The sequence below is a fragment of the Python bivittatus genome, unplaced genomic scaffold (assembly GCF_059951505.1).
Source record: "Python bivittatus isolate LINGU-HERP-01145 unplaced genomic scaffold, Pbiv_v1 ctg000180_np1212, whole genome shotgun sequence".
In the NCBI taxonomy this organism is placed as follows: domain Eukaryota; kingdom Metazoa; phylum Chordata; class Lepidosauria; order Squamata; family Pythonidae; genus Python; species Python bivittatus.
Genome location: NW_028277047.1, coordinates 4,205,556 through 4,224,930, shown reverse-complemented (window position 1 = coordinate 4,224,930; position 19,375 = coordinate 4,205,556). Strand labels below are relative to the sequence as shown.

The 19,375-nt window shown below is 45.0% G+C and overlaps 2 protein-coding genes across 2 annotated transcripts in view; both read left to right on the top strand.

Moving 5' to 3' along the window:
* Positions 1-725: 725 nt before the first annotated feature.
* PRDX5 (peroxiredoxin 5) lies at positions 726-9,638 on the top strand. The gene is made up of 6 exons (XM_007434374.2): positions 726-961; positions 3,321-3,455; positions 4,085-4,216; positions 7,742-7,780; positions 8,422-8,486; positions 9,315-9,638. The coding sequence occupies exons 1-6, from the start codon at positions 800-802 to the stop codon at positions 9,418-9,420; spliced, it is 639 nt and encodes a 212-aa protein (XP_007434436.2). The 5' UTR covers positions 726-799; the 3' UTR covers positions 9,421-9,638.
* Positions 9,639-11,249: 1,611 nt separating this feature from the next.
* The window catches only part of CCDC88B (coiled-coil and HOOK domain protein 88B), a 28,445-nt gene continuing 20,319 nt past the window's right edge, over positions 11,250-19,375 (top strand). The window contains exons 1-7 of the mRNA XM_025170624.2: positions 11,250-11,647; positions 13,593-13,717; positions 14,703-14,811; positions 15,323-15,392; positions 16,259-16,317; positions 17,310-17,393; positions 18,947-19,078. Of these exons, the coding sequence (XP_025026392.2) occupies positions 11,588-11,647; positions 13,593-13,717; positions 14,703-14,811; positions 15,323-15,392; positions 16,259-16,317; positions 17,310-17,393; positions 18,947-19,078 (639 nt within the window). The 5' untranslated portion in view covers positions 11,250-11,587. The remainder of the gene's footprint in view (positions 11,648-13,592; positions 13,718-14,702; positions 14,812-15,322; positions 15,393-16,258; positions 16,318-17,309; positions 17,394-18,946; positions 19,079-19,375) is intronic.

Here is a 19,375-nt window from a genome sequence, read left to right as displayed (position 1 = left end):
CAGGCCGTGCATGGGGCACCAGCGCTGGCGTCGCTGTGATATAAGTCGCACTTTGCAGCCCTGAGGCCGCCTTGGCCCCACAGAACCCCGACGGACGCCGAAAGAAGTGGCGAAGTCGGCGCGCGCGCGCCCGGGGACCCCAAACCTCTGGCTCCCTTTTTGCCCCAGCCAGTTGCGTCATCACAAGGCTGTCCTGCAGCGCGTGCGGCACGGCGCCTCGGGGCAACAGCCGTGTCACTGGTTCACAAAAGTGCACAGAAGCGCCTGGGAGAACTTCTCTGCCGTCGGGGGGGGGGGGAAACGTTTTGGAGACCACCAGCGGCGGGCAAAAAAGGAACAAGGGCCATCTCCAGTCGGAAAGCGGCTTCCCCAACCGGGCGCTCTGCCCTCCCCTTGGACGACAAGCCCCATCTTGCGCCGGGCTGTACCTGGGAAGGCTGGGCATGCCAGGATTTTAAAAACCGCCAAGCCATGGAGCAAAAAAAATTGCAACGGTTTACATTTCCTGCGCCAGTCTTGCAATTCCCAAACTTTTTTTTTCTTTTTTCTTTTGCAAAGGAGTAGACTCTGGCTTCAATGCATTGCCCAATGAATCTAAAATAAATAATAAAATAAAATAATAAAATAAAATAATAAAATAAAATAAAATAAAAGTTTATTCCTAGCCGCTCCCCCTTTGGCAGGCCCCCGAGGAGCAACCTCCCCTCCCTGCTGGGCGGAGGGGCCGGGCGCGCGCCCGCCTGGCAGTTGCGCGCGGGAGCCGGGCGGCGGAGACAGAACTTCAAAGGCGCGCGTTGCCATGGCCGCTGTCACTCAAGGGATTTCCATGGCAACCGGGTGGAAGCGGGCGGGGGCGCTGGGGCGCGCGTGCTGGGGAGCCAGGCCGGCTTCCCGGCTTGCAAACCCGGGGCTGACCCGCCGGGCCTTCGGATCGGGAGCCGCGGCCATGGCGGCCCTGAAGGTGAGTGCAAACCCCGGGGGCCCTTGTGGCACACCGGGCGGGCTGTGCCCCAGACCCAGGGCGCGCTCCGCCCCAATGTAAAAAAATAAAATCCTTGCAAGGACCTCCGACGGGGAATAGAAAGCCCCCCCTTGCAAATTCGGCCGCCGGGCGCTTCTGCAATAGGTGGGTGCAAAAGGGCACCGCTGGACTGCCCGCTTTGGGGGTGCCGCCTCCTGATCAGCCAGCAGGCTGGGTGCACGAACCCCCAAGACGTACCTGCTGATTTATTAATAAATGATAGACGTGCATACTGTGCTATTATATGACCGACGTTAATAAAACCTGCCTCCCCCGATAGGTATTTTGTATATTCCTATTGGAAGAATGAATGTAGCTTCGCTCCTTTCTTTAGATTTGCAAGAAAGAAGGAAATAGACCTGTGTTGCTCAACCTTGTCCACTTTAAGAGGGGTGGACTGCAACTCCCAGAATTCCTGGCTGGGGAATTCTGGGAGTTGAAGTCCACCCCTCTTAAAGTGGCCAAGGTTGAGCAACACTGAATTAGACAATGACTTGGTTTTGTTCCCCATTGTAATGGATGGCCCTTTGCAGAGCATTGCATGAAAAGGGGGGGCTTGTTCCCCTTAGCAAGGAGTTTTGGCATTTGAAAGCCCCCCTCCCTTTGCCCTATAGAAAGCCGCTTGTTCTCCCCAGAGTTTCAGCCTTAATTTCCTGGGAATTAGGAAGCAACATTAGCTGCCCTAGAGGATATCCGCTCTGGGGCTGGGCACGCAAAAGGCTCGCATTGCCCAGAGGGCAATTTCTGCCCCATCAAATTCCAGCCATAGGGGGAAAAAAAATGACCCCAAAGGGGACAGGCGTGGACCCCCACAGGGCTGCGTCTGTTTATGTAAAATCTCCAGGGGCTTCTCTGCCCCAAATCTGTCCTTCGGCCTCTTGGAGTCTTAAAGGAGTCTGGTTTTCCGTCTCTTGTGGCGCATTGATTGAATCAGGTATGTTTTGTTTAATGGGAAAGCTTTTCCAAGAAAGCTTTTACAGTCTTTTGTTTTTCAGTCATAAGAAAGGGAGTTATGAACACCCACTTTACGGACGACCCATAGTTAAGACGGAGCGTACTGTAGCAAAATTCAAGTTAAATCCACAAGGGTTTGAGTTAAATCCACAACGGTTCGAGTTCATTACCTAACAGGATTATACGATAACACTGTTCTGGCTTACATCCAAATTTGACTTAAGGATGGACCTTGGAACGGAACTCGTTCTTAAACTGGGCACTACTTGGGATCATATGATATCCCCAATTTGGGATTGCTGAAAGAGACTAATTTCGACAGCAAGGTAGATCTTTGATCGTTTCAAAAGAAAAAAATGGAGCAAAAGAAAACAATTCTGGGCACATTCATAAATTGAGGCTTTAAAACCTTCCTAGCCATTATCTTAAGGAAAGCTTGCAATGAGAGCGGAAGATTGATTGCCCCAAATGTGGGGTCTTTCCTTCTATCCCCAGTGGAGGCTGTTGCTTAGGGTAGAACAGTGTTTCTCAACCTTGACCACTTTAAGACCTGTGGACTTCAACTCCCAGAATTCCCCAGCCAGCATTCTCCCAGCCAGAATTCTGGGAGTTGAAGTCCACAGGTCTTAAAGTGGCCAAGGTTGAGAAACACTGGGCTAGAACAACAATTGAAGTCTGTGACCTCAATCATAGATTCATCATGCATCATATCAGCCACTGTGTGACCCAGAATGCAGGATTGAATCCACCCTAAGGTTTCTTCATATGTTCTAGATAGGTTTGGGGGTTCTTGAGTTCCTGCAAGCCATCGGGCTGGTTATGGATTGAGGGTTCTTTGAGAAACCTCCAAGATCGTTTGAATTTGGGCTTTGGGGAGAAGGGTACATCAGCCCATGGGTGGGAAGAAGACCCTGTTTTTGCTTTCTTTTTTAAAATATTTTGTATTAAAAGTTTTAAGTGCAATAATAAAAGATAATACAGAGAAAAAGAAAAACAGAATAAAATATTAACTTCCTTTTATTCTTTGTTTAATTTTGTTTTATATATTTTTAATGTATTTCACTGTGTCAGCTTTGTTGTACGCCGCCCAGAGTCACCTGTGGTGAGATGGGCGGCTATATAAATTGATTTAATTAATAAATAAATAAATAAAATGAAAGATCAAGAAAGCAAAAAAGAAAAAATATAGAAAGAGAAAAGGGAAGGGAAAAAAAAACCCCGAAGCGATTTCCCACCTCGCTTCCCTATCTCTTCACCTCCTCTTAATTAACAGATATAAAACTCTTCATCCCGTAACTCAACTCTTAACTATAAGTCAAGTCCTGTGTTCGCTTCCTTTTGATAGGTTGGGGACAAGCTACCCAGCGTGGAGGTCTATGAGGGAGATCCTTCAACTAAAGTGAACTTGTCCAGCCTCTTCAAGGGCAAAAAGGGCATTCTTTTTGGGGTGCCTGGTGCCTTCACCCCGGGTTGTTCCAAGGTGAGTAAGAGCCTCTGGGATCCTATTTCACCATCCGCCCCTGAGTTGGAAATTTGAAGACAGGAGACAGCCCATCTTCAAACAGAGCTCGAAGCAAAGTTTTCAGAACGTTCCTAATTCTGGCTCAAAAGTGGAAAGATTTATTCTTATCCACCATGGAGGAACGGTTGATGAAGATGATGGAACTCGCAGAAATAGCCAAATTGAGTTCTTTGATTAGAGAAAAGACACCATCTACATTTATGGTTGACCAGAAACCCCTTATGGACTTTTTGCATGAAACAGAAAAAAAATGAATGTACGATTTGCGGTTTGGATGCTTAGAAAAAAAATGAGCTAATAGGGAAAGAAGAGAGCTTTTTTGGTCATCCTAGAGCAAGAGGTAATTTTGTCACTCTACGTGTATTTCGTACAAAGAAAATCGGAAGCAGCTTCTGTTTCTTTCATTCGTTTTTGCACTTCTGTCTTTCTCTTTTCTTCCCTTCTCTTTTCCTTTCTTCCTCTCCTGTATATTCTTAATTTTTTTACCTTCTTTTTAAAACTTTTAATAAAAATTAGATCTATAAATAAAGAGCTATAAGTAAAGAACCTTTCTAATGTTTTTCCCCTCCCTTCCCTGCCGATTGCAGACGCATCTGCCTGGCTACGTGGAGAAAGCAGGTCAGCTGAAAGGCAAAGGCGTTGAGATCATTGCTTGCTTGTCCGTCAACGATATCTTCGTCATGAATGAGTGGGGCAAGGCTCTCCAAGCTGAAGGAAAGGTAAAAAAAAAAAAGGGGGGGTGGATGGGAGATTTTTCCTCCCCCTTTTTAATTTTTTTCCAAGCCTCAAAGCATCGGGAAGGTTTGCTATCAAGAGGGTTGGGATTCTGTCCATCCTTCGGGAGGAGAACTCTCCAAAAACACAACAGACCAACTTTGGCGCAGGGGCAAAAGCCGGTCAAAGAAAGGCTAGGTTTGAAAATGGGGAAGATCAGGCTGGGGGCTGCGGAGGAAAAAAAATCCAGAAAAAGTCCCCCCAATGTAAGCTTATGGGAGGGGCAGCCGGAGAGAGGCTCAGAATGCTACTGGTGCCTCTATTCGAAGCCCCCCCCCAGCTTTCCCTCCTGGTTACATGACACAGAAGTATTATGAAGGGTTGCAAAGAATTCCAAAACCCATGCTGTGCAGACTTTTTCACCATGCTGGCTGGGGAATCCTGGGAGTTGAAGTCCACACATCTTAAACTGGCCAAGGTTGAGAAACACTGATCTAACCATTATTATTATTATTATTATTATTTATTTATTAAATGTTTCAACCACCCATCTCCCCCCAATGGGGGAACTCTGGGAGATTCACAACAAACATTAAAACATAAAATATATAAATACATAAAACCTGAATTAAAAACATTACTAAAAAGGAGAAGGAGAGTCCAAGAGGATGAAAAATCTGAGGCTGAAGGCAGAAGGCCTCTATGGGGCTAGTCATCCCCATGCTTGAGGTATTCCCACTTGAGGTATTATGGTGGCAGCTGTCTTGTTTGGAAGCCCATAAGTAACACCTGGGGAGTTGTAGGAAGCCCACGATGGAGATACCTGGCTACCAGAAATATTGGTTTTTAGCATGTGTGCTTTGCAAGGTTATGCAAGATTCCTGTTGTTGCTCAAGTTTATATAACTGAGCATGATTCATAATTTATCATGCATTCACCAGATGTCACAGATTGGAAGATTCAGAGAAATGCTGATCTTGGCATCTCGATTTATATCAGCTTTCCCACCCACTCCTTCTTCTCTTTCTCTTCTGTGCACTCCTTCTGGAATTTATTTGCAACAGGTTTAATTGCCTGCTGGAAATTCTGGAATTTATTGGCACCAGGTTTCATTTCCTTCCTCTGGAGCAGGAACCCAGCAGTTATCTACAAAAGGCACTGCCAAATGATAATGCTTCGTGTGCCAGAAAGGGAAAAACGTCTATTTTTCATCGGCCTGATGTTCTTCAGAGACATTGGCTACGACTTCCCTATTTCTCCGCTTCCACAATCATTAGGATGTTGTAATGGGATGTGGAAATTACATTGGGAGACAGGAGGAAGACCCGCAGACTTTCAGTTTTGCAAGATTCTGTTAATGGGATCTTATAGTAAAGATAGAGTTAGTACTCCTGGTTGTGCTTCTCGCCTGGACTCCTTCGAAGGGCTAGCATCAATCTTGCAAGAGAGAAAGTGTTTCTTCCTTTCCTTTTACTTTTCAGAAAACTAGGGAGAGTCCCTTCTGAAATGCTTCCTCTCCTTCGGTGGGCTGAGAAATCTTTTACATGCCTGTCTGTGCCTCCTCCTCCTGTCCCCTATGGTCATTCCCACAGACCAGTACAGATGGGGAAAGCTGTTCCAGAGCACCAAATCTGGAACCCAGGTGTAATAGCATGTGGGAAAGACCTTGGGAGACGGGGCGAAGCAATGCTGCTGAAGGAACGGTCAGATAAGAGAGGGCATAGCCCTCAGCTGCTTAACGGGTGGAGAAAGAGGCTCAGACTGTAAAGGAGAAGGGGGTGGAACTGTATTTTCAGACTTGCAAGATTCTATCAATGTAGCTTTACTATAAAGTGGAATTAGCTCAACTGGTTGTGATTCCTATCTGGTTTACTCAGCGAGACCAACATGAATCTTGCAAGTCTGAAAGTATAAATCTCTCGCCGTTTCCTTTACAGCCTGAGAAACTAGGGAGGGTCCCTTCTGAGTCTCTTTCTCCTCCCATTAAGCAGCTGCGGGCTAAACTGTCTCTTATCTGACCGTTCCCTCGGCAGCGTCTCTTTGCCCCGTCTCCCAAGGTCTTTCCCCCATGCCCTTACCCCAAGTTTGTTCAGGCAGCTCTGATGGTTCGAAAGAGCGTGCTCTCTCAAACACACCCACCCTCCTTTGTCGGATGAATTCAGTTGCTCTCTGTCGAGGATGTCACAGCAGCTAAGCAGGCAGGGGGAGAACTGTCATAAATGAACATTTCTTCCACATACACAACTGGATTGCTTTGAGGCAAAGCTTTCAGAACGTTTTTGCTTTTCAGAAGCACCGATACGTCTGCAGTCGTGCCGGAAGTGGGCAGCTATGAGTCAAGTATTATTTTTTTTTTCGGTTCTCACCTCCTACAGAGACTCCCCCCCTTCCAAACCCCAGCAGAATGCAAAGTTGGAGCAGCCACACCTGTCTATTCTTGTCCTTGTAGTTTTAGTGGGGCCACATCTCTATAGCCGGAGGCTCCTAACTAACAAACGTTGCTTCTTATCCCAAAGAATGTGAGTTAATGAAGGGTGGGGCAGAAGCTGAATCCTGGGAGATACAGACATTTTTCTGCCTAATTGAGATGACTTTTGTGGCTCCCTGTTTTGAGTTCCCAGAGGGGAGATTCATTTGTTGGGCAACAAATCTCTGCGATGAAAAAGCGGTGATTTATCTTGATGCCCTTCCCAAAGGCACAATGATTTGATCTTTGCATTTCTGCATGATATGTGGTTTGTCCCTTAGCTACCAAAAACCTCGGAAATCTTGCCATTATCATGCCCAGACAAATGTGTGGAGATGTTTCCCTTCTCTTCCCATTTATTTCTTCTTACAAACTTTTCTGCAAATCCTTTGGCCTTGTTCCGCTAGCGAAGAGCCTCACTCGGGGTGGGGAGAGGTCTTAACAGAGGAAAAATGGCTGGCGAGGCTTCGTATCGAAAGCCGAGGGGTGCGGACACCCCCTTTCTTTAATTGGGGTGTAGTTTCTGCTCTTGGTGCTCACCGGCCACGTTGCATCGTGCGAGCATCGAGGCTGTCATTTCCCAAGCAATGGCTTTGCAACAGATGGTCCGTTTGAACGTCTGAATAATCTTTCTGGATCCGACTGCAAAGGTTACTCAGCCCGAGTTGTGTTTCCAGCAGAGAACAGCACCCCTTTCTCTCTGCAATCTGAAAAACAGACTATGATCTAATAAATGTAATAAATGAACGTGTCTTCCAAATATCCAACTGGATTGCTTTGAGGCAAAGCTTTCAGAACATTTTTGCTTTTCAGAAACACCGGGACGTCGGCAGTCGTGCCGGAAGCGTGGCGAGATGGGCGGCTATATAAATAGATTTCATAAAATAAATATGAACTTCCTTGTATTCTCTGAGGGGCGACAGACTTGCCCACTGCTCATTTTGGCTGCCACGTTTCCCTGAAAGCTTTCTAAATGGCTACCTGTCCCCAGCTGCTGTTGGCTAGACAAGAGCAGCTCCCCGTCGTGATTTTTAAATTGGGGTTTGCTTTCTCTTCTTCACAGGTGCGGATGCTGGCTGACCCAACTGGGGCTTTTGGAAAGGTATGGAAATCTCCAGTGGCAAGGGGTTGGGGTTCAGGTGCAGGGCTAGGACAGGGGAGGCCCAGGGTGGTAGGATTAGGGAGTTGGAAGAGTGCCCAAGGATCCTCTCATCCCATGTTTTTCAACCTTGGCAACCTTAAGATGGGTGCCCTTCAACTTCCCTCCCTCCCTCTCTCTCTTTTCCTTCCTTCCTTCCTTCCTTCCTTCCTTCCTTCCTTCCTTCCTTCCTTCCTTCCTTCCTTCCTTCCTTCCTTCCTTCCTTCCTTCCTCCCTCCCTCCCTCCCTCCCTCCCTCCCTCCCTTCCTTTTCTCCTTCTTTCCTCCTCCCTCCCTCCCTCCCTCCCTCCTCCTTCCCCCTTCCCCCTTCCCCTTCCCCCTTCCCCTTCCCCTTCCCCCTTCCCCCTTCCTCCCTCCCTTCTTCCTTCTTCCTTCTTCCTTCTTCCTTCTTCCTTCTTCCTTCTTCCTTCTTCCTTCTTCCTTCTTCCTTCTTCCTTCTTCCTTCTTCCCTTCCCCTTCAATTCTTTGATCCTTGTTCAGGGCAAAACAGAAGCTGAAAATATAAAGAGAAACAGCTGCACCTATTAATCCACATTTATTCTCCCAGACGCTGAAGGTCAATCCCAATTTTGCTTCTTCCCACAGGCCACTAACCTCTTGCTTGACAAGGAACCTCTTCGGGAGCTGTTTGGGACAAACCGATCCAAAAGGTCTGAGAAACAGAATTGGGGGGTGGGGGGGGGGTCAAGTCTTCCCTCCACATGCAATGCTGGAAAGATGATGAGTGAGCCCCTCAGGCTTCAAGTAGCTGCAGATCCCTAGTCTGCTTCCAAAGCCTTTGTCTTCAGCTCCGTAGATGACTTCATGGACACGTCCTCACAGTTTGCTGAGGAATAGTGCAGAAGTTGCTTTCTCCCAGGATGCATTTTGACTCCTTAATCTAGCCTACATTCCTGGGATTTCCGAGTAGTGCCTCATCCCAACCCATTCCTGTGGTCTCTCATCCAGGTGCTAACCAAGCATGGTCAGATGGTCACTATCTGGTGCTGAACTGTTGTCTCCAGTATCCTCCATCATGAATCATGTGGGCTGGGGCTGCTGTGAGTTGTAGTTCAGCAACCCGTGGGAAAACACATCAGCCCCGCTGCCCCATTCAGCTGTCCTTCGAGTCCCTCTCCTTTATTTAAAAGTCTCCTAAGAAGAGCTGGAGCTGGTGCATCAGCAGAAGACTTGTGGGCACTTGGGGGTCCATGGGCACCACACTGAGAACCCCAGAATTAGAGTGGATCTTCTGGATTGCAATGAAGTACCCCCCCCCCACACACACACACAGAGTGCTTTCCCAGCCGCTACAGGACAGGTCAGGTGGACCTCAGTTGAACTGGACCCTAGTTGAATCTTCCCAGTGGCTACCTCAACTTTTTCTTATATCTCCAAACAAGACCCCCTCAATCCAGCTAGAAAAACTGTCCCTTGCCCCCAGCTGTATTTTTCCCCTCTCCCTCCCTGTTTCACCCCTTTTCCACTCCATTTTTCAGGTTCTCCATGGTGGTGGAGGACAGCATAGTGAAGTCCCTCAACGTGGAAGAAGACGGGACAGGACTTACCTGCAGCCTGGCTAGCAACATCGTCTCTCAGCTGTGAGCCCCAGACACCCATGGGTCCTTGCCAATCTCAGCCCTGGTGGGAATCCACCCACCACCCCCAGTTGGTTCCTCCCAGATGACCCTTGCCGTATTTTGGAATTTGCTCAAGATAGCGCACAAAAGATGTCGGGCGGGCGTGTTTACGTAATTACTTTAACTTCTCCGTTGCTTTGCTTGTGTATAAATAGCCTGAAATAAAACTCAGATGTCTCACTCTGTTTCTGTGGGTTACGTCAAAGAGCTGTGTGTTCACATTTGCCTTGGGGGTAAGGTGGTAAACCTTACAATGATCCTGTCCCACTCCCTCTGAGAGAGAGGAAAAGATTTCTTCCAGCCTTCCCTGGTCTGTTGTGTGCTTAGCAGACCTTTCTTTGGGTGAAGAAACCAAAGAGTGGCTCACAGACCAGGATTTTAAAAAAACTTAGTTTTAAGAGCACACCTAAAGAAAATAGATAGATGTCCCAGGCCTGCTTTTAAAAAAAAAAATTCAATTTATTCCAAGCCTTGAAAGGAAGAATGCTGTTGCGTGGATAGAATTATGAATGAAGTTCAAGCAACACCTTAATTGCAGTTTCAACCAATCTGGTCTCCCCTTCTTAGTTCCCTTTTCTAGAATCTTGTTTTGGGAAGGGAAAAAATGCCGAATTACAAGACCTTTGCAGTCTTTTCTCAACCTTTGAGAAGGGCACCCCCAAAACATCAGCTCTGAATCAAAAGTGGGCTTGAGAAAGTCAACTTGCAAGTGAGTCTGTGGCAAGGTGGACTTCCTCCAAGGAGAGCTGGTGAAGGCTATCTTCTCTACAACAGTCTTGTGAAGTAGGCATAGATCATTCCTGTTCCATCACAGGCAAATGGAAACAGGTTTTGTCATTTACAGCCTCCATGTTCTCAAGCAAAGCTGAGCTTCAAACAGATACTCTATCTGGATCTCAGGCTGGCTCATGGAAATTAGGACAAGTCTTCAACTTTTTCAATGGTCTTTCCACCAGATGAAGCCATTTCTGAACATTTGTGCCGGAAGGGGCTATTTCTGATGGAAGTCGTCCAGAACATCACTTGTCTCTCAGTTGTAGCTGGCAATTCATTTTGCTTCCCACACTAGACACTTCAAGAGCCCAGCTTGGCAAAACTGAACATCTATCATCCTGAGAGAACTATTCAAAATATCCTATTCTGACAAAGGTCACAGGTGAAACTAGGGGTGGGGTGGAAAGAGGGCCCCTGATCTTATTTCTTATTTTGTTAAGATCTCAAGGATCTTCTCTACTTATCAAAATAAATGTCTTGAGTTAAAGTATGAATGGGATGGATAATCACACTCGTTTTGATCTCTCTGGTGGAGAAGAACCATAGCTTTGTCATCTGCAAGGAAGAAGTTCCCAGAAAGATGTAAGGTGTTATTAAAATTAAATTAAATAAAATGACTTCTGCTACATTGGTGTTTTCCTACCTACCATTTTTTTTAACCATGTTTCGAATCTTCCCTCTCCTGAATGTGGACTTGCACACATCCTCTTGTTCAATTCTGGGGTTCTCCGTGTAGTTCAGCCCACGGAGCCATTGATTAAATTTGCAAACAGACCCATTGGTGGTGGAAGGCATCTGAACAGGGAACCCGGTTCATAAGGGCCATCAAAAAGCTCTCCGTTGTCACGTGACGAATACCACAGCGTAGGCAATATGTCAAGAGCAGTTGGAACTTCCTGCCTCATGTTTCACGTTCTGTGGCCTGATTTGGAGACCACAGATCTGATAACGAGGAGGTGATGGAAAACTGACAGCGTCCTCTTGGCCTTTACAACATTTCCGTCACTTTCCTGCAGCGAGTCAAGGAAATTGCAGCCCGCCTTCTGAAAACTGGCCCTCTTTGGGACCATCGTTCACCGAAATGAAAAAAAGTCTCTCGAGTCCTGCAGAAATTTCAACAGGGTAGGTTTCATTTTGAGGACTTCCTGCCTACTGCATTGGGAAAGACCGCACAACAAAGGCTCTTAATTCAGTGCTTTGACTGAAGCAACCCAGCTTCCTCCTTGGCCCCTCAAAACCCCAGATTACGGAAGGAAGATCTAAGATACCCCAACAATACACATCATGTAAGAGTACGGGCCTACCTACCACCTCCAAGGAGCCCTGGATGCAGAAGAAGACTTCACATCCACAGCGTCATGGATAAAGATGCTTTAGAAGCGATGGAGGAATTCCTATCAGGGCCCTTGGTCACCTGGGTAAGCTTTCTTGTGGGGCAAACAAGGGTGTTTGGGGAGGGTTGGACTTGTGGTAAGCTAGTCAGAGAATTCGCTAGACAGAGAGGCTGAAGAGATCTTGATAGGACTTCATCTAAACTCTTTAGCTCGAATGTGGTTGATGAAACCCTAAACTAAGTTCATGATGTAGATCGACAAGCTTGATTAGCGAGAGCTTATTTTGGGTTCCTATCTGGTGCCAGAGGAGTTTTGGAACGCCTTGAGCACCACCAAGGGTGGGCAACCTGTGATTTATCCCCTCTCCTGTTTCTGAGCCTTCTCCCCATCTGTCCTCCCCCCTTCCTTGTATCCTCATTTTGAGTTCCCACCGTTGAGAGGCAGACAAGAGACCCAAACGATAGACAAAACCTAACATAGGCTTATGTTTGTTTTAAAAAAGTGAGTAACTCCAAACTGGAAAAAAAAGGTGAAGCTTTGAGCCACCAAAAATGGATACCCGTGTCCTACTTCAACCTGCTGAGATACTAACCTGCTTTCTACGGGTAGGCCTATCTTTGAAGGTGGATTTTTGGATTCTATATCTCCCAGCCCTGCACCATTTTCCATTTTCTCCTGGGGGGGGCTCTTCTCTGTTGATTGATCAGTGTCTTTTCAGCATCAGAAACCATTTACTATCCAGACCTGCTTGTTTTCTTGCTTCATTTAGAATAGCCCTAGAGTATTTTTCAATATAAATGTTACTCAACGTTTTAAAAAGACCATTAAAAACTAACCCAAACGAACATAAAAGAAAGAAAGGAAAAGAAAGAAAGGAAAAGAGAAAGACGGAAGAAAGACAACAGTGCAGATAGAAAAGAAACACAAAGAAGCTGCCGATTTTCTTTGCGGCAAATACGAGGGTGATTACAACATTCTCGCTTGCTCTACGATTACAAAAAGGAAAGTTCTCTTTTTTCTATTATCCCTTCTTCTCCCTAATCAACAAAAACCACAGATCATCAGCTCGTTTTGTTCTGTTTCATGCAAATAGTCTATAAGAGGTTTCCAGTCTGCGATAAATGCAGATATTGTCTTTTCTCTAATTAAGGAAGTCACTTTAGCCACTCTGCAAGTCCCATCTCCTTCGCCAACCATCTATTGTGGGTCTTGCCACAATAGCCCTAAGATATTTAGTGGCCTCCTATAAAGACTTGTGGCTTTATCTGCAAAACAAGACAAACCTAGATCCTTTTAAACTCAGTTAGGCTTGTGCAGCCCCCTCCCTTGGGCTGTTGTGTGAGTTGAGGGTTCGGTGTGTGGCCCAAACTCAGGAACTGATGAATTCAGGGACCATGTTCAGGAGAAACTTGGCTGTTCTGTGGATTAGTATTTTATCGGCGTTTGCTACTTTTGATGACGGTCGTGTTCGAAGGAAGCTTAAGGTGGAAAAGTGGCTGTTCCATTAACCATACCTTGTAACCAGGTTGCTGCCCTTAAATGGGAGGGTCTTTTGAGTACTTACAGAACACCACTGGACGATCCTCCGTCTATATCATCTTCCTGTGATTGAGATAGTCTCATCTGCTTTTCCTTGGTGTCCACCCAGTACATTTATAATTATATTATAAATTTTAACTGTATATTTATTTATTGCTTTAATATGTTGTAAGCCGCCCAGAGTCCCCCATTGGGGGGAGATGGGCGGGGATAAGTTTAATAAATAATACATCAAAATCAATCAATCAAAACCTGGATTATAAAGGGGGACGCATACAGGATTGGTGCTGATTTTCACAAAAATGTCTCGCTAGAGATCTGGACTAAGTTCCTTATATCGGTGTGGGTTGATCACACGGAGAGAGCGTTACACCTTAGGGGCGCTGCAACCAATTTGCAGCGCTGGCTGACTTGAGCAAAAGTTCCAAGTGGGGACTAAGCCTAGAGAGATATTTTGGGTCATCCTTGCCTTGACTCCTTCACCCAACAGATGCAAACGCTGGAGAATCTGGTGGGCGGGAGCCTCGATCAACCTCCCCAAGGAGAGGAAGAGCTGAAAGACTATTTCCTGAAGCTGATTAATGGAGACTTCCTGCACCAAGTCATAGAAATGATGTGAGTCACACTTTTGCCGTCGTAAAACCATCAACACAACAGATCTTGGTTTGGTCGTGGGGTTGAACCCTCATAGCTTCCTGCAGGATCAGGGAAAGTCTAGGGCAGAACGGGCTGGGAATTCTCAAAGGGATATGCCTCTTCCCCAGACTCTCCAAGATAAAATCCCAGAATTTAAAGATTTTTGCTCCGCCGAGACCTGTTTTTTTCTAAAAAAAAATTGTTTGCGCTATCTGTGAAGACTACGGGGTGCGTGGAGTTGATGGAATAAAAAAAGTAGTGACTTTAAAAAAAAAAAAAAGCAAGGGTGGAGCCCGGGCAACCACGGTGTTCACAAGATGGGCAACCATATAAATGCTATATATAAATAAATAAATAAATAAATAAATAAATAAATAAATAAATAAAGGGATGGATGGATGGATGAATGAATGGATTTGTATGAAAATGTTTTACGCAAAACTGGTGAATTAAGCATTGCATTAAGTGTTAGAATGTACAGTATAAACCAGTGTTTCTCAGCCTTGGTGACTCTAAGATAGGCGGACGTCAACTCCCAGAATTCCCCAGCCAGCATGCTGGCTGGGGAATTCTGGGAGTTGAAGTCCACCTACTCTAAAGGCTCTGAGATGGGGAAACCCTGGTATAAACTATACATTGCTTTAATTCAAGGTGAGCAAATGTGAGTTATATACACACATTTAAAGAGAGAGAGCACAAATCTCTACATTTACGTTGTGATAAATCTAGAGGCTCTTAACTATGCATCTGTTTCTGTATTTCGATGCATCTGGCATATCTACAGAATTCTGCCAGAAGGGAATAACAGAGAGCAGATATAGTGATGTCCGATCATCCGGGGCCTTTCATGCTACACTTTTGGGCAGAGGAACATGGGGGACGTTCCCAGTTCCTGAGAAAGAGGAGGAAGTACTGAAATGTGAGGTTTTATCCCCAGTGAATTCTCCACCGATCTCTTTCCTAGAGACTTGATCCCGAGAGGTCCACCCTCTCCGTGGAGAGATGAAAACAGGGAGGATCAGAGGTTGCAGATGCTCCAAATTGTTCTCCAGAGGCTGCAGAGTTTCTACAAGGTGAGTAGATCGGTCACCTAGGATTTGCACCACAGCTGGAAGCATTTTTCCAAGCACGGCTGGAAAAATGTCACCAGGTCATGATAAACAACATAAGGCAATCTTTGATGTAGAGCAGTGTTTCTCAACTTGGCTAAGATGCGTGGACTTCAACTCCCAGAATTCCCCAGCCAGCACGCTTTAAGATGCGTGGACTTCGACTCCCAGAATTCCCCAGCCAGCATTCCCATAGAAGGTGATAACCCCAGGGAGACCTACCCCTGGATCATGGTAGGTTCATCATTCAAGGAGGTTGAAAATCTAGTAGATTGACTTCTGGCCTCCGGGGATGGCAGAAGATTCCTGTACTAATAGAAGTAGCGTTAAGAAAGAAAGAGATGGAAGGGAACTCATGGGATCAACTTGATCACCTCCTGGCCCATGACAATGTGAGCAACAACATTCATACAAGCTTCTGGATGAATGAACTATTTTTATGGTTTTTCTCATGTTTTTTTTTTTAACTTCCCAGAATGAGCTGCACCAAGTGATCCTTTCCCCACCTCCTAATCTCCATCTTATGGCCAGAGAGCCCTTCACAGGTAATGCCGCTGGGGGGAAAATTTAGGCTGTGAAGGATAGTCAGATAATAGACTTTCTGTTTCTATCATCTATCTATCATCTATCTTTATCTGCCCATCCATCTTCTCTGTCTGTCTGTCTGTCTGTCTATCCGTCATCTCTCTTTCTATCATCTCCATCCATCCATCCATCCATCCATCCATCCGTCCATCCATCCATCCATCCATCTTCTCTATCATCTCTCTCTCTCTCTCTCATCTATCATCTCCATCCATCCATCCATCCATCCATCCATCCATCCATCCATCCATCTACTCTCTCTCTCTCTCTCATCTATCTATCATCTCTACCCACCCACCCACCCACCCACCCACCCACCCACCCACCCACCCATTCTATCTATCTATCTATCTATCTATCTATCTATCTATCTATCTATCTATCTATCTATCTATCTATCTATCTATCTATCCATCCATCCATCCATCCATCTACCTACCTACCTACCTACCTACCTACCTACATACCTACATACCTACATACCTACATACCTACATACCTACATACCTACCATCTCCATCCATCCGTCCATCCGTCCATCCGTCCATCCGTCCATCCGTCCATCCGTCCATCCGTCCATCCATCCATATATCTGGAAAGGAGAACATTATTTAATACATTTAAATTTAAATCATCATCATTATCATCGTTTCATTACTATCCCAGCCTTCTTTCCATTTCTTTTCATTCTGAATTTTGGCCTCTTCCTCAGCTGTGGATTTTGCCAGGAAAACGAGAGTGGCAATCTGAGGACAGGAGAAAGGATGGCAAGAAAGCCACACGCAGCGGGGTCCCGACCCTTTTAACCTTGCTCTTTTCGATTCAGCGCAGGCCGTTCGGGAGATGAAGAAATTGATGCGGCTGTTGTTGGGAAGTGCGGTTCAGGTAGGTGGTGGGAATCCAGCCCCTTGACTAAGAATCACCGGGTTTGCTGATTAGAAAAAAATAGATAATAGAAAAAAGAGAGTTTTTTTCCTGGTAACCATAGAGGCAATTGTGTACTTATAATTGCTGAAAAGAAAATCTATTCCTTTTCATTCTTTCTTTTTGCACTTCAGCCTTTTTCTTTCTTTCCTTTTTCCCTTTCTTTCTTTCCTTCACTTTATATTAGTTCTTGTTAGTTTTTAATCTTTGTTTCGAAATAATAAAAATTATATATCCTAAAGAATAGGAAACTAAATATACTATTACTTAGCATTAAGTAAGTAGTATTACTTAGTAAATGAAGTATACTAGATATTTAAGAAAAATATGTATTTTTATATATACTTATTCTTTAGTATATATAAAGAATTACAATCACCGGGAATCACTGCTTTGTTGATTTAGAAGAAAAACGTTCGATCCAAAAAGGCTCCCTTTCGACAGTCAACGGTCTGCTTGCAGAATCTTCAGTAAAACGACCCAGAAATAACGATCAGTCAATCCATCTTTTTATTACTTTTACATTATTTAATGCAAGTCTTACCCGTCCATCATGACCCTTTGCTTTTTCCTCTCTGTTCCCCCAAGCACATTTTTAATTGCACAGCAACTTTGGAAGGGATTGTAACCTGTTCATTTCCTGATCGGTTGCCGCCAGACAGATAGTAGCAAGGATGTGAATATTTGGCAAACGCGCTGGAAAAATCACTGAAATAGAAAGATCGACCGGTCATATTATGATAACACGGACGACGATTGGGGCTAGACCTGCTTTAAACTTATTTTTGTACAACAAAGGCGTAAGGATTGTCTACTGCCTGGTTCCAGGTTCCTAGATAATCTCATTAAATAAGGTTCTATGCATTTTGCTTCGAGATAGACTCATGGTGAATAAATTGATTTTAAAAAAGAGAGAAGGAAAATACTGACCATCTTCCTTGAACCTCCAACAGTGCGAACGGCGAGATGTGTTCATTGGCCGAATCCAGTCGTTGGACATCGGTGTACAAGCTGCTCTGGCTTCTCTTATTGAAGAGGTAAATGATGAGAGACTAATAATAATAATTAATAATGATAATTAATAAATAACAAATAATCATTTATGATTGTACTCATCCTCCTAAATGTTTTTAATATTTGATTTGCTGGGAGTGGAGTGGCACGTACATAATAACAATCACAGGAACAGGGACAGCAATAATAATAATAATAATAATAATAATAATAATAATAATAATATCCGGAGTGGAATGCAATTCCTTAAAAGGGATCAGCCCTTTGAGGTAGGCCAGGTCAAGAGCGAGGATTTCAGAAACGGTACTTTATTGTCGTGGAGTATTAATACTGATAGAAAAAAATTAAAAGATGGCTTCTTTTTTTTTCTATCAATATTAATTGTAATTTCGGATGTCAAGATTACAAGTGTGTGACTTTTTCATCCGAAATTGAGGATAACACTGAAAAAAGAACTGCTGAGAATTGTATCAAAGTATTTGTTGTATGATAAAGGTTTGGATCGTAAGCTGGTTACTTAGTATTAAAGTCTCCGTTGTACTGAGAGATATATATATATATATATATATATATATATATATATATATATGTATGTATGTATGTATGTATGTATGCATGCATGTAGCAATACAACATATATATATATATGTAGCAATACAAGGAAGGAAGGAAGGAGGGAGGTGAGGAAGGCAGAAAGGAAAGAAGGAAGGAAGGAAGGAGGGAGGATGGAAGGAGAAAGAAAAAGGAGAAAGGGAAGGAAGGAAGGAAGGAAGGAAGGAAGGAAGGAAGGAAGGAAGGAAGGAAGGAAGGAAGGAAAGGGAGAAGGAAGGATGGAAGGAAGGAGATAAAGGGGGAGGAAGGGAGGAGAGAGAGAGAGAGAGAGAGAGAGAAAGAAAGAAAGAAAGAAAGAAAGAAAGAAAGAAAGAAAGAAAGAAAGAAAGAGAGAGAGAGAGAGAAGGAAGGAAGGAAGGAAGGAAGGAAGGAAGGAAGGAAGGAAGGAAGGAAGGAAGGAAGGAAGGAAGGAAGGAAGGAAGGAAGGAAGGAAAGGGAGAAGGAAGGATGGAAGGAGAAAGAAAAAGGAGAAAGGGAAGGGAGGGAGGGAGGGAAAGAGAGAGAGGGGGAAGGAAGGAAGAAAGAAAGAAAAAGGAAGGAAGGAAGGAAGGAAGGAAGGAAGGAAGGAAGGAAGGAAGGAAGGAAGGAAAGGGAGAAGGAAGGATGGAAGGAGAAAGAAAAAGGAGAAAGGGGAGGGAGGGAAAGAAAAAGGAGAAAGAGAAGGCAGGCGGGAAGGAAGGAAGGAAGGAAGGAGTGTGTGTGTGTGTGTGTATTTATATTTGCAGGTTAATAAAAGGAAAAAATAGGTAAAGCACACTTAACAAGAATTAAAATAACAAAAAGAACGGAAAAGATCCTGTTAATTACGGCTCCCTCCCAGTTTTAATGAGCGGCTAAGAATCTGAAAGCAAAATCTGCCGGTTAGACGCAAAGAGAAAATTAAGGTTCCAGGTTCTGCAACGTCAGCAAACGGGGGTGAAAACCAGCAGGGTTCTAACCAGGAGCTCCTCGCTCTCCTTCCCAGATGACCCAGGAGCCGGAAAATGTCCTGGGGTTGCAGTGGAGAGAGATGGACCCATCCAGGATGGAACAGCTCCTGGGGGATCTCGTGGCCCGTGTTCGAAAGCTGGTCTCGGAGCGAGACGCAGGATTGGAGGTGAGAGATGCAGCTGTCGTCTGTCCCTCCCTCTTCTCGAAGGGAGGACCTGCCAATCACCAGAGATCAAATCAGATCAGATCAAATCGAAACTTTAGGACGCTTGTGGTCTGCCTTGCAAGGTAGTCCGGAGAAGAAGCACGGCCAGAAGGACTAGCTCTATCTTTATTGTAAGGTTCTATTAACAGGATCTTGCAAGTCTGACAGTCCATCTCTCCCCTGCTCACAAGACTAGGGAGGGTATCTTCTGAGACGTTTGCCACACCCCCATTCCTTCTGCGGGCTCAGCTGCCGCTT

Bases quoted from the DNA above. Each gene is read 5' to 3' on its own strand.
- PRDX5 (XM_007434374.2), top strand. From the start codon at position 800: ATGGCCGCTGTCACTCAAGGGATTTCCATGGCAACCGGGTGGAAGCGG. The intron at 962-3,320 runs GTGAGTGCAAAC...TCCTTTTGATAG, and splicing joins CGGCCATGGCGGCCCTGAAG to GTTGGGGACAAGCTACCCAG. The intron at 8,487-9,314 runs GTCTGAGAAACA...TCCATTTTTCAG, and splicing joins GGGACAAACCGATCCAAAAG to GTTCTCCATGGTGGTGGAGG.